Source organism: Apteryx rowi, unplaced genomic scaffold (assembly GCF_003343035.1).
Source record: "Apteryx rowi isolate R43461 unplaced genomic scaffold, aptRow1 scaffold_719, whole genome shotgun sequence".
NCBI lineage: Eukaryota > Metazoa > Chordata > Aves > Apterygiformes > Apterygidae > Apteryx > Apteryx rowi.
Genome location: NW_020451004.1, coordinates 106,501 through 119,932, shown reverse-complemented (window position 1 = coordinate 119,932; position 13,432 = coordinate 106,501). Strand labels below are relative to the sequence as shown.

General features: G+C 34.6%; 1 protein-coding gene across 2 annotated transcripts in view; it reads right to left on the bottom strand.

Annotated features, from left to right (window-relative positions):
• Positions 1-13,432, bottom strand: part of TUSC3 (tumor suppressor candidate 3) — a 104,844-nt gene that overhangs the window by 7,352 nt on the left and 84,060 nt on the right. For both annotated transcript variants that reach the window (XM_026087481.1, XM_026087480.1), the window contains exons 8-9: positions 4,220-4,294; positions 1,803-1,893 (exon numbers count right to left, since the gene is read on the bottom strand). In XM_026087481.1, coding sequence (XP_025943266.1) covers positions 1,803-1,893; positions 4,220-4,294 — 166 coding nt within the window. The remainder of the gene's footprint in view (positions 1-1,802; positions 1,894-4,219; positions 4,295-13,432) is intronic.

The window sequence follows — 13,432 nt, the reverse complement described above, 5'->3', positions numbered from 1 at the left end:
TTAAATGTCAATTAACCTACATGAAGAGAATAGAATAAGAAAACAGGTTAATAGGTCTCACAGCAAAAGCTAAGAGAAAAATTTTATCTATTATCTTAAAAGTAAGATTGGTTTAGTTGGTTTTGCAAGGCTGAATCCTATAAGCAGAACAAAACACAGACTATAAAGCTGCCTGTTGCACTAGTGCACAAGGCCTAGGCATAGAAATCAGCTCTAAGAAGTATCTGAGAAAAACTGTAGAAGTATTCCTCATATGATTCTTTAACAGTGACCGTAAAAACAGCAGAACTCTTAACATTAATAGATACACTTCCGTACTAATGCATCCCTTACTACCAATATGTATCAGATGGGATTTCAGAATGTCAAATCTTTCAGAAAACTGTTACTATACCTACCTTGTACCATGCATGTCATTCACATACTCTTTCATCTATGGTAATGGTAATGCAGACTAATATTCTGTGAAGGATTAGTCTATTGGTTTATAAATTCACTGGAAATAAAGGCAAATCTCATCTCTTTTAAATGCACTGGCCAGCTTGAGGAGAGAAAACAGCGCTCAGATGCATATTATCTGTACTATAAAGTCTAGCATAGCATTTTAAGACTATGTCAACTATACACACACACACACACACACATATATATATATTCAGATGTTTCAAAAGAAAAAACTAAGGCCTAATGTACCTATTTGAAGCTATTACTGACTAAGGCTAAAGTACATAAAATGTTAGTTGCCTGTGAGCATTAACAGGAAAAAAGGTGAAAATGGAACAAAGACTGAGGCAAAAGGAAGAAAAGTATAGTTTCAAATAGGATCAGAAGCTAATGGATTGAAACTGTTGTCTTGGAGGATACAAAGGAGAAGGACTCTTCCTCATTAAAAATATTTTAGCAATCTTAAAACAAAGCTTTGGACGGGAAAGATCAACAGGTCTCTGTTTTGTCCTACAAACTTGATGATTAGGGAAATGTCACTGTATTGCTAAGTAGCCTGGGCCATCATTTCTAAATCACTGATGACTTTGCCTAACTGTACCTTTCCTTGGTTTCCTTATGCTAGCTAGGCTTTTTCATGTACTTCTGAAAATGATAACAGGATCATAAGAAAATGGTATGGGCCATCCATCTCTGTTCATGACAGACTACTAAAAAAGAATAGAACAGCTGATGTGAAGAAGATGTGAATCAAAAGTCCAGACTATCTCTGTAGGTAACCTGCCAGCCAAAAGCATCTACCTACAAAATGCAGAGAGACCTTAAAGAGCCCCTTAATCCTTTCTTTCCTCTTCTGCTGTGGCTGACAAAAGAATGGGGAACTTTCAACGATAAATCAGAACTTAGCACTACACACTGGTTTGTTTTTTGTGTGCCTTCTAGTGGTTTTTTTTTGTTGTTTTCTATGTGTATATATATATATATATATATATATATACATACACACACACACACACACACATATCTTAGCTACAAAGATACACAAATGAATATCTAATAAAGGTTTAAAAATTCAAGCAGGTGTTTCCTTTTGCATTTTTCCTGGCGTACTTGTGTATGCTGTGGTCTGTGCTCAAAACTGCTGGTCTGCAGTGACAGTTATGATAGGCCCATTAGCTTTTCAGACCTTCTTGGTTTGCTTGAATGAATCACCATACTTTCTGCTTCTTCCAGCTCCCATAGACTTCAGTGATAAAAATTAACTAACAAATTCTTAGCTAAAAGCTATTTTAAAACATACACAAAGTTATTAAAATATATAAAAAGTTATCTAAAGTGAGGATTTAATAAGAGATTACCTATATGGGTAGCCATGGTATTTGGAGCGGAATATCGACAACAGGAAGCTGAAGAAAAAGACCACCAGACCCAGGCCTACCAGGCATATTACTGGAAAGAAAATAACTTTGTTTACTAGTACATAAAAGATTTAAATCTAGAATGTCTACAAAGAATATTATTTATGTCAAATCATTTATGAAGAATTTTGACACAGAATACAGAAGTGTTGCTGCCTTGCCTACTGATGCCCACTATCTTCTGACAGGATTGCAGACACATGCGGAAATAATATTTATGGTTATTAAGCAAAATAACTTGTCTGTATGAATGTATTTTCAAGAAAAGGGAGCAGCAATCTGCAACTCAAATGTTTGTGGATGTAAATACCTTACTGCTGATAATGGATTTAATAACCCTGTAAATTATTCATATCAAGCAATGTAATTTACAGGTATTTGCTTTTTCTTTCCAGAAAACAAATTATGTTTAGAAAAATATCTTTTCACTAATGGAGTCATGTTCTCTCTAGTCAACTAAGGCTAAAGTAATGGTGAAGGCAGTATAGTAATTACCTTATCTAGTTCTTAGTGGCTAAAACATTCCACTGTAATAAGATCTAAGGCTGGGGGCCAGATTATTTTTTTCTCTGAACTTGACAGCAGCATAAATCTTTAGGTTTTTAAGATAAGTAACAATGATGCAGACCTTTTGATAGCATCCAGATGCAAGCACTTTGAGCCTTTTCAGGCTAAGAACAAATTAGGAAAGTAAATGCTTAAATTAAATAACATTTGACACCAGTTGGCACCTGTGTAGTAATAGYATAAAACCTTTTCAGTCATGATAGCTTGTTCAACTGTGTGTCAAAAAAAAAGGCAGCATCTTACAAGCTGATGCACATAATTGAGATGCATCTCATCTACATTAGATAATCTTTCAGTTCTAGTGAGCTCATTTGAATTTAAAAGCTTTTCTTCTTATCCTGTTTCTAGTTTAGCCAAACCTTTGCTATTTAATTGCAATATTCATGCTTCAAAAGTGTGCTGGCTTTGAGCAAAGATGAAGCAAGTGAAACTGATGATAAATATTTTTTATTAAAATTGACTATGTGGCAACTAATGTGTCAATTTAAATATAAAATTTCTGCAATTATTTTGAGAAAATTTACCCATATAAAATTTTTATAAACATATTTCATTGTAAAGAAATCATGAATTTCAAATACAATTTCAAGGTATGGATGAATAAATTGTCAAGCATGAACAGTGGAAGGCAGGTACACAGAAACCATTCACATCAGGGTCACAAGCAGAATAGAGTTTGAATTTGTACTGTATCCCACCGTTACTTCACTGTGTCCATCTTCACAGACTCAGATGTCAAACAGGATCTAAGATTACATTCCAATGAAATTCATGTGAATGTCCCTTCTGACATTGGTATCAAAGTTAGTGTAAAAAATTTTAAGAATTTAGACATCTACAGCTCATTGAAGAAAACCATAAAATCACTGTAGACCAGAAATCCCTAGCTAACATTCAACTAGCAATTAGGAAGAGTTACAAAAAGCTTTTACATAAAACAGTCAGCTACTCCTCTCTGAGTGCTGTGTATGGCATGGAAGATACTAAAGAACTGAACTAAGACAGAATGGTGAAGCAGCATAGAAAGTCTGATACCTTTAAAAGGTCCTGAATTCCTTACATTAGAAAAGGGATAAATAAGAGGGGCTATGAAAAAACATATTACGAAAGGTACAAAGGCTGATGGAAGTATTCGCGTAAACTTATGTCCTGTTAAGTAAGAGGCTGTTCAACGCAAGAGTTAGGAAGTTTAAATCTCTGTGCTTAAGCAATTCATTGACAAAAAAAGCTTCTAAATATTCTGAATGATAAAAAAAATCAGAAAAATATAGAATTTGCACTTCAGGATGAAACTCTTTGGACATTACAGATTAAGATATGTCCTGTACCACATCTGCTGTTGGGCTTTTACCTTCCTCTGGGACATATGATACTGGCAAAGTGTACCTAGTAAAATAATTTTCATACTCCTTTGGATGTTGTCATCTTAAGCAACTTAAATGCCTAAATTCATTTTGAAAATGATGTTTTGAAACTTTTGTTCTTTACCTCATTAACTTGCAATACAACTGAAGAGCCAAAAAACCTTCATATTGTACAGTACTGCATTGTGCAGATACTGTGTCAAGTAGTAGCTTGGCTAAGTATGCTTAAGATATTTTTATACTGTTATAACTTCATGTGAATGCACGTATAGTTACACAAGTTTGATACTCTCTTAATCTCCAGCCCACAAAAGGTAAAAATTGGTTTAAGGGAGACTTTTTGAAAACTTAATCAGATATATATTTGTAATTTTTCAATTTCTTTTAATTGTGTAAATATTTTCTTAATTGCACTAAGTAACTTACTTCTTCTTTTTCCAACATCGCCTTTGGATGTAGCAGCTTCATTCAGGAGTACCATTCCCATGGTGATAGCAGCGTCTATATTGCTATTGTCAAGGAAACAGTAGATGTGTGGCAATCTCAAGAAAGCCACAAAGGTACATCCTACAAACTAAAGTTTTCATAAAATGAAATAGTATTTATATATAAAGTTCCACATCACAATCTGTACTGAACAAATACACTCATCTATGGCAAAAATGTGCAGTAACATTTTTATTTACATATTCTATGTAAGAAAGGAAAGACGATTCAAGAAGTTGCAAAGGCCACAAGCGGGGGACACAGTTTTGATCATTATGGAAACAGCTATTCCCCAATACCTTACAGTATGCTGTATCTTGAAGGTGAAGTATTTTAGAAAATGAAGACTAAAAGAACCAGAAAACATTCAGTGTTATTGCACACAGTTCTATTAATTCATTTGTTACTTGATGCAAACTAAAGCCATTAAAATGCTTTTAGATAGACATTATCTCCTTTTTAGTTTCATATTGCTTAATAGTTTATTCAGCAGGGAAACATCTCAGAGGCAAAGTCCTCAGTCACTTTCAGTGTTTTACTGTCTAATTATAAGTGTTACAAGTGTGAACAAGTACATAATGATAAAACAAATTAACTAATCTAGCAAGATCTTAAACCATTCACTTAATTGTTTATTTGAAACTATAAATAAAAAGGAATGGTTACTACTGTGCTTAACACCTGTTCTGAACAGGAGGCATGTGCGAATGCCATACTGAAGTAGGAGTGCATCATGGGATCTCACAATTTCAGAAAATATGAACTTCACTTGGACAATACATATTTTGATAGTTTTCTACTGCATTCATAGCATGCTACAATGTTCTTTGCTTAATCAAATAAGTCTTCATTTCAAAAGACGGACTATTTTAGCGTCTGCTTTTCACACAATAACCTAATCTCCTATCCATCTACCATATTCTTTTATCTTCATGTCTGCAGATACCTCAGTGCTCTATAATTGCATCTGCAGATACTGTTATTCCTCAGGAGACAGAGTATTTTTAACTGTGTCTACATCTTATTTATGTGTTGGTGTATGTTTCAAGAAACGGAATCAGACAACACAATGCAACGTACTTGCAGGTGTTTAGAGAAATACCCTAATATTCAAAGATAACTGAATCTTGAATGAGGAAGAATTTTTTAAAATATTACTTACCCAGGGGTATGTAGGAGGATGACAGACTAACTAAAAACTTAAAGAATGAGAAGACATTTCTATAGACCTACAAAGAGGTATGTCAAATATGCTACATCCATGAACAATATCTGTGTCCTGTAACATTATACAGGACTCAAAATCACCAAGAAATGTGTCTTGCACTATTCCTATCAATGTCCATATTAGTATTTTTCACATTAGACCAAAATTTTAATACTAAATTTCAGTTATACATTTTCAATTAAACTGAGCGTAAGCAAAAGGATTTAGAAATGGCAATGCTAACACCACACTTAATCTGAGAGTAGCAGCCTGATTTGGGTTTGGTATTTCTAAATTTCAAATACATAGAATGAGAAAACTCAAATCACAAATAATAGGACTAACAAAAGCAAACACTGAGGGTAAAAGGAGGCAAATGCTCATCTCAGCCAATAGGCAATATCAAAAAAAAGTATGTTTAAATACCATCTCTTGGATATAGACATCTACCTACAGTCCTAAGTTAGGTGTTTATTAGAAATAGATTAGTAGCCCAAATTGCTTTCTCATACCCGCACAAGGTATAAGGCGCATGCTCACTCTTAGGAAAAAGTGGTTATATTCAAGTTTTGTGTAATACCCTTTGCACAGGAAGTAAAGAATTTAAGATCTATTTCATTCTGAAATTGAGGCACTCTCCATCTTTCTGTTGATGCTGGCCTACTACAGAGGAATGCACAATTCCTTTGGGCAGAGAAGAGCAAGAAAGAGAGACTGCCATTGAAGCCCAGTGATTCTGGGGTAGAGTGTTTTTCTTCGGATTCCCATTTTCAGTGCTATTTATAGATTTTTTTTTTCCAAAGCATCAGAAACGCRTACATAGTCAGTAACATGGGAATTGATGAAGGTTTTAAGATAAACATCAGCATCACTATTTCTCCTCTTTCAGTGGCTGTTTTGAAAGAAAATGTCTGTAATTGCTTGACTCTTCCTAATTTAATACAGTCAAGAGGCATGCTCTGCTGATTGTGTTTAGGGAACTGGTTACTTCATGGTACTTGTGCACCAGGATGCCTCCATTATGAATCCCAGAAGGTCCTAATCATGAAACAGGCATTAACACATGTATGATTTTACACCTAAATACTTTAGTCATTCCAGATACAATTGAAAAGAAAAATAAGCTGGAAGTAATGTGAATGTTCCAGCCATAGTATATCTTCTGTAAGCAGTACAGAGAACCACAGAAAAATCACAGGAGACTAACTTTGTTATAGTTATTATGATGTCATTATATTGCTACTGGGGAGCACTGTGATGGACTAAAATACTGCATCTCTCTAGGATTCATGAATTTCATATGTGCATACTTTACGATCAGCTATTTCAGGAACAATCAACAAAGTAGAATTAAATATTCAGTCCCGTCTGAGTATGAGGTAAAACTTCTTTACTGTGAGGGTGACAGAGCACTGGCACAGGTTTCCCAGAGAGGTTGTGGAGTCTCCTTCTCTGGAGATATTCAAAACCTGCCTGGACATCATCCTGTGCAATGTGCTCTAGGTGACCCTGCTTGAGCAGGGGGGTTGGACTTAGACAATCTCCAGAGGTCCCTTCCAACCTCAACCATTCTGTGATTCTGTGATATATCTGTAAAGAAAAGAAAATACACCACCAACCTATAATCCCATTATGGAGATAAAGGAAATGTACTAAAAGAATTAAAAATTGAACATATCAAATACTAAAAAGTTCTCTGGATTTCAGCTCAATCGAGTTCTCACTATCGGTAAAGTTTCAAAGGGAATCCTATTGGAACCACACTACTATACTGTGCTGCTATCTAATAGGCATTACTGATTCTAAATACAAACAGCAAAAATTAGGTTCAAATCATGTCCAAATCCGACTGAATTAGGGAAAAAAGCAAGGAAACACAAAGATTATACTGTTCTGACCTTGTTTCTTTGGGCAGTGGGAACAACTAAAAACTCCGAGTGTATGTGATCTAGTGGACCATGATCACTACAGTGGCAATGGAATAGGTAGCTGCCATTTATCAGAGTTTATTTCCTCTTATTTTCAAATCCTTACTATTTTGACCTTGTCTTTTACTTGTTCATTATTTTAATGGGTAAGACTGAAGATGAAAAATAAAAGGAAGACCATAATAAAACTAGTAGGGAAGTGTACAAGTCATTTGGAGCTTCCAAAAATAAAGATATTGTTTCGGGAAAATATTTTAAAATGGTCTTTAGGACTTGTAACATTTTCTGTGTATATAGTTTACTCATCACATACTTATAGCAAAACTTATCAAATGAAGAGTAATACAATCCATCTGCAGACTTGTTTCCCCTTATGTCATCTTTGGGCTCGATCATGTTCCCATTAAAGCCGCAGGGTGAAAAACTCGATCCTTAGACATGATTTCTTCAAATGTTCACATCAGACCTAATCCTGCAGCTAATGAAATTGGGTAACATATTGATTTAAACACTGATTTAAAAGGCATCAGAACTAAGCAAAGATTGGTGCTTTGGAAACTAGCTAGTATCTTTAAATGCAGAGTTCATAGATTAGGTCTTAATTTCTTTAGAAAATTCTGTAAAATATTCTAATAAAAAAACTCCTATTAAACTCTAGCATGCAATACGAAAACCATAACAAAAACATTCCAGAAGCTTATTATTGGACTTGACAAAATATTCATTAACCAGAGTACAAATATTATTAATCAGGCCAATTTAGTTTTTAAATTACACAAAAAAAGTGGAATCCATGAGACAAAGTCAATTGAAAGGGCAAAAATTATTTTCTAAAAATTTTGCTTGTTAAAATTGTTGTCTAATAATAATTTTATTTTACCAGATTCCTCATTTAGGTTTATAGCAGTACTTTTGTTCTTAGCTTAACTGAGTCAGGGGAAAAAAACAAGATTTGAGGGCAACTTACCAGAGCCTTTCAGGGAAGTGCTAGTCTCTGCAAAGGTTTTAGACTGCTTCATAAGTGGAATTTATTTGCTTGATTATCTCATGCAATACTGCACTTAAAGTAGTCCTTTGCCATTTCCCTTATCTGCTTGCTTCTGAGAAAAAAAACACTAAAAAGCCATTTGGCAAATGACCATTCTGTAACAGAGTTCCTATTTTCTTATCTGACTGTATTTTTAATCCATTTTTCTTATCATCAGGAAGAACAGTTTCACAAAAGGAACTGTCTCCTCTGCAATTGAGAATTTTAGAGCAGATCTATAACCAATTGAACTGGGCTGACTGTCTTCTCTCTTTTGGAGTCTCACATCATTACCGCTACAGCTTCACTCACACTGTCACTATTTTTGCTTCAACTCTTGCTTTCTAACTCTAGTTGTCATTGTTGAGCTTTCAGCCTCACTTGGTTGATTTTTAGCTTCAGTGACACTGGTTTCAGAGCTTTACACTGTAAMACCAAGCATTTATTTTAACTCTACAATGTTGAAGTAAAAATTCAATCCTACTGAGTTGTGATTTCAATGCAATCATGAGCTGTTTACCACAGAATATTTAACTGAAGTCATTTTTTGGCTCCTGTTTCTAACTTTATATGTTGTGTCTTTTCTTTACTTTAATATTCCACAAAGGACAGCAACAGTCTTACCACTGAAAATAATCTTTTACAACATCATATTCGTCTAGCAGCACAGAATTTAAAGTTTTGGCAACTGGTTACTTGGACAGTTTCCTATTTGCAAAAAAAAAAAAAAAAAAAAAGCATCAAAAGATTTATTTTCTAATTTCTTTTTATCTTCCTCACTGTGTATTATGAAACTATTCTGAAAAGATGAGGGGAATGTGGCACTCAGATAAACTGTGGCTACCAAATATTTCAAATTCAGATGTTCATAGATCCTGACAAATGTATCCCTGTCTAGCAGTGTGTGTGTGTGTGTGTGTAAACCCAGTAACATTTCTTTTAATTTGGAATGATTTTATTTGTACATATTAAACTTCTGCTGCCCCTTTTCCCAGCTGGCAAATGCTTTTCATAGAAATTGACAACACATTATTTAGTTAGTGCTTTTGAAAAGTTTCTGAATGCTTTGATACAGGAGAAAGAACTGTTTTAAAGGAGGATAAAAAAACAGGCTCATCATTAAAATTCATAAGATGAAAAGATCAGCAGCAACAGAACATAACATTTAGCCCTGCAAAAACAAGATGCCTGATTGGCAGTATAAAAAAAATATGATAGGATCAATAAATTCCAGAGTGATAGAGACATTACAAAATGAAAAATGACTGCTAGTAAATTCTGGATTCTTTTTATTAGCATACTTTAATAGAAAATTAAATTGCTATTAATTTCAGCTAGAATGTCCAAAAGGGAGAAAATCTGATAGGTCATTAGTTTCCTAATGTGATATATCATTTATAACTTTCCTTCAGAAATTTAGTACTAATTAGTAGTGAGTAGGGAATAAAAGGAGGTGAGAAAATAAATTGATTGACACTTGGTTACCTTTGTGAAAAAAGTTTTGTGGTCTCATTCATATTCTACTGGATTACTGCCAAGAGTACAAAATCCTGCATTAGCATTATTCATATCAAGAAATTTTACCTTTTAGTTGCAGATCACTTAATAACACATGAGAAAGAAAAGCAAATGAACAAAACACTCACCTACTTACATCTGTGCTCAATTTATTGTTAACTAAAATGGGGACAGGATATCACTCAAACTTTAAAAACTTTTGGTTCACTTTTAATCATACATTGAACAAAGAAAAACATATTTTTTTGCGAAGGTTACTATAAAAACAATATGATCAAAATAAGCAAAGCTGTGTTTTTTTTCTTTTCTGAATTTTTTTTGGCTAGGGGGATAATGATTAAAACAAGCAATCCTTTGCTGGCCCCTTATGAGGTATACTCTAACCTAGAGAGAGATATGTCTTAACTTTTTCCTATTAATATTTAAATGTCTAAAATACTTGCTGTAATTTCAGAAATGCTGACCACATTAGGTTTTTTTTTTTTTTTTTTAACTGAACCATTTCAAGGTGGATTTAAGCAGACTAACTGTAGTCAATTATATTTGAAAATTCTGAGCACAACATGAATTCTAGTGGTTTTATTTAGCAAATATTCTTCAGCTATTTACATTTCTTGAATAAAAGATAATAGTCACACTTCCCCCAGCTGGAGAATCCGATTTCTTATTATATTTCTTATATTTCTTATTATAGGATGATTCTTATTATAGGATGGTTCTGAAAWGAACCAGTTCTCATGGTTTCTTTCAAAGCACTGCTGCTTCAGTTCATGAAATAATGAGCAATGATTCTAATATTCAGCTTATGCTATTCAATGTGCAATCAATTCTGAATTAGACCATAATTGCGGTCTAATGATGGACCATGATGATTCAACATGCCTTGAGGGCTGAGGAAAGGTGGCATCTTTAAGATACCAATCTGTGTATATCTCATCTCAGTGAAGAGGGATGTGTCCTAATTCATAAGCTGAAAACATGAAGAAGAGTTTGAAAGTGATTTATTTGAATTTTAGGATAAACTTAATTTAAACATAAATTGTACACAGGTAATCAAGATGTACTTCAAATTTTTAGTTGATTTAATTCTAGTTGTACTGATGCTCACAATAACAACCCACTATCTTTTTTCACCTCAAAACCTTCTGGCTTCAGCTACACCAACTATTTCAAGAAATTTAGGAATTATTGCATGAGACTTGGCATATTCTGAATGTATCTCTGACCGAGAACTAGAGAACTGGGTATAAATATGCTCAGTGATGTTTTCAGAATACCACTTTAATCAAGCTGTTATCTAAGGCTGTTTTATGAGGGGGAATATTTCAATTTTTTATTATTAAAAGAACAAATAGTCTTTAAAATCCTACATGTCTTTCAGGCACTGCTTATCTCACTTTTGCACTAAACACCCTACTTCCATGGTTGCAACTTAACTTCTACTTGGGATATGGGAACCATGGCTTTTACCCTCTATCATTGTTGCTATTCTGCTCTGATAATCCATTTTACTCATTTTCAACACTTCATACTGGATACTGAACTTACTACGCTTATCTTTTCGTTTTTGAGGGAGGGGAGGGAAGGGGAAATATTAACAAATAATATTCAGAACAGAAAGCCCTGTCCAGCTCTCTTCTCATACCTTTTTAACAATTATAAATGCCTAAGCACTTGTGGTCACTGAGTACAAGGCAGGAGAATCCTGGAAAAATTGCTGATTCATTGTATGACAATGCAGGACACTTGAACGCCTTGTGCTTCAGCCAGCTCAACTGGAAAACTGAAAAAGCTGAATTTCCCTGAAATCCTGATGCTGTATCTGAGTAGAGGTATCCTGAGGATATAAATTACAAATAATATACAGACCAAGTCAGTGGCTTACAATAAACTAGTTACTCAGTTATTCTCTTTAATTTTCATGAGAGAATTGATAAACTGCTTTAACAAATTACAAAGAACCTATGAAACATCAATAATGTCATTGAGTGACTTTGTTAAAAGAACCATCTGAACTTGTGTGCCCTTTGGACAGTCAAAATATCCAAATACCATGGCCATTTTCTCTGATTTCTTGTTAGCATTGCATTAATACTCTGAGATTTCTAATAGGATGTGGTGGGTGCAGCACAAACATTCAAGAAGATTTAGTTTCTGCTATACAAAGACCACAGTTTAAAACAACACAGCTTGTCTATGCTATGCTCTATGCTATGCTCTGCATACTCTATGCTATGCTCCTATTTTCCACCAAAAGCAGAAACTCCATCAGCTCAGGAACCGTACCTCTACAACAATTTTTACTCAACTTTCTACTTTCATTCTCCTAGGCTCAGCTTCAAAACCTCTTTTACCTAATAACCTTAAGTTCAGAATTGCTGTGACATGCACTAAAGAGCTCATCTCAGAAATGTTCCCTCCCACTTTGCAAGCAAACTCAAGATACCTTTCATACCTTCTCATCTCAAGAGTATCCTTAACACACTGCAAGAGTTAGGTCAGAGGTGAAGATGGCTGGGGGAACAGACATCATTTTCAGGGAATGCTATACTTTGCTGACTCCTCTACCAGTCAAAGTGTGATAGAAATTCCAGGAATTAAGTTGAAAGGAAGGAAGTGCAGAGTGAGTTTAGTACTCTCTGTAGGGTATCTATCTCTCAGAAGAGTCTTAGATCTTTATTTTTCTAATTCCCCTGTATTCCTGTAGCCTGTGTGAATGGCCAGAAGGCTGTAACCATTCACAACTCCACAGCTGAGCCAGGTCCAGCTCCATAGGTAGCAGAAGTAGCACAGTAATACTACATTCCTTGTAATGTGTCTAATAACTTCTGCATTAACGAAAATATTATATATATCTTTTGTTATACTAGTGTTATAGCTTTTCATATCTTCCATTTCTCCTAAAAAACTATTAGGACTCCCTTTATATAGAGCCAGGGCAGCCATTTTGAGAGCTTTCTACTCTTCCCAGCTGCTCAACAAAACATAAAATGTGTCTGAACTAGGGATTACATATATTTGAGTATCAACTGACATATCTCAGTTCCCCCCAGAAAACTTTCTCTGGATGGAATCTGAGTATTTTCACTTAGAAGATTTAGCAGGAATGGTAACAGTAGCTTCAACCAGACTTTTGTGCCTATGGAAACCCTGTGTATGTCCATGGTGCCTGCACRGAAAGGTCAAAGTATCCTGCATCAGACCTAATGTGCCTGAACTGCACAGATGGTTGGTACATGCACAGCAACTCCAACACATCCTAAATGAAAAGGTCCACGTTACTCAGAGAACATATATACAGTATGACCAGTGCCTTCTTAGGGAAATATGGCAACACTATAGTTCCGCCTCCGCCCTTGAAATATGCAACCGATAACAGTGAAGAAGCTGGAATCGTGCATTTCAACCACTTAAATGCCATTTAAACCAAAGCATTCTCCTTTACCGATGTTCATCATTTTAACAGAGTAGAG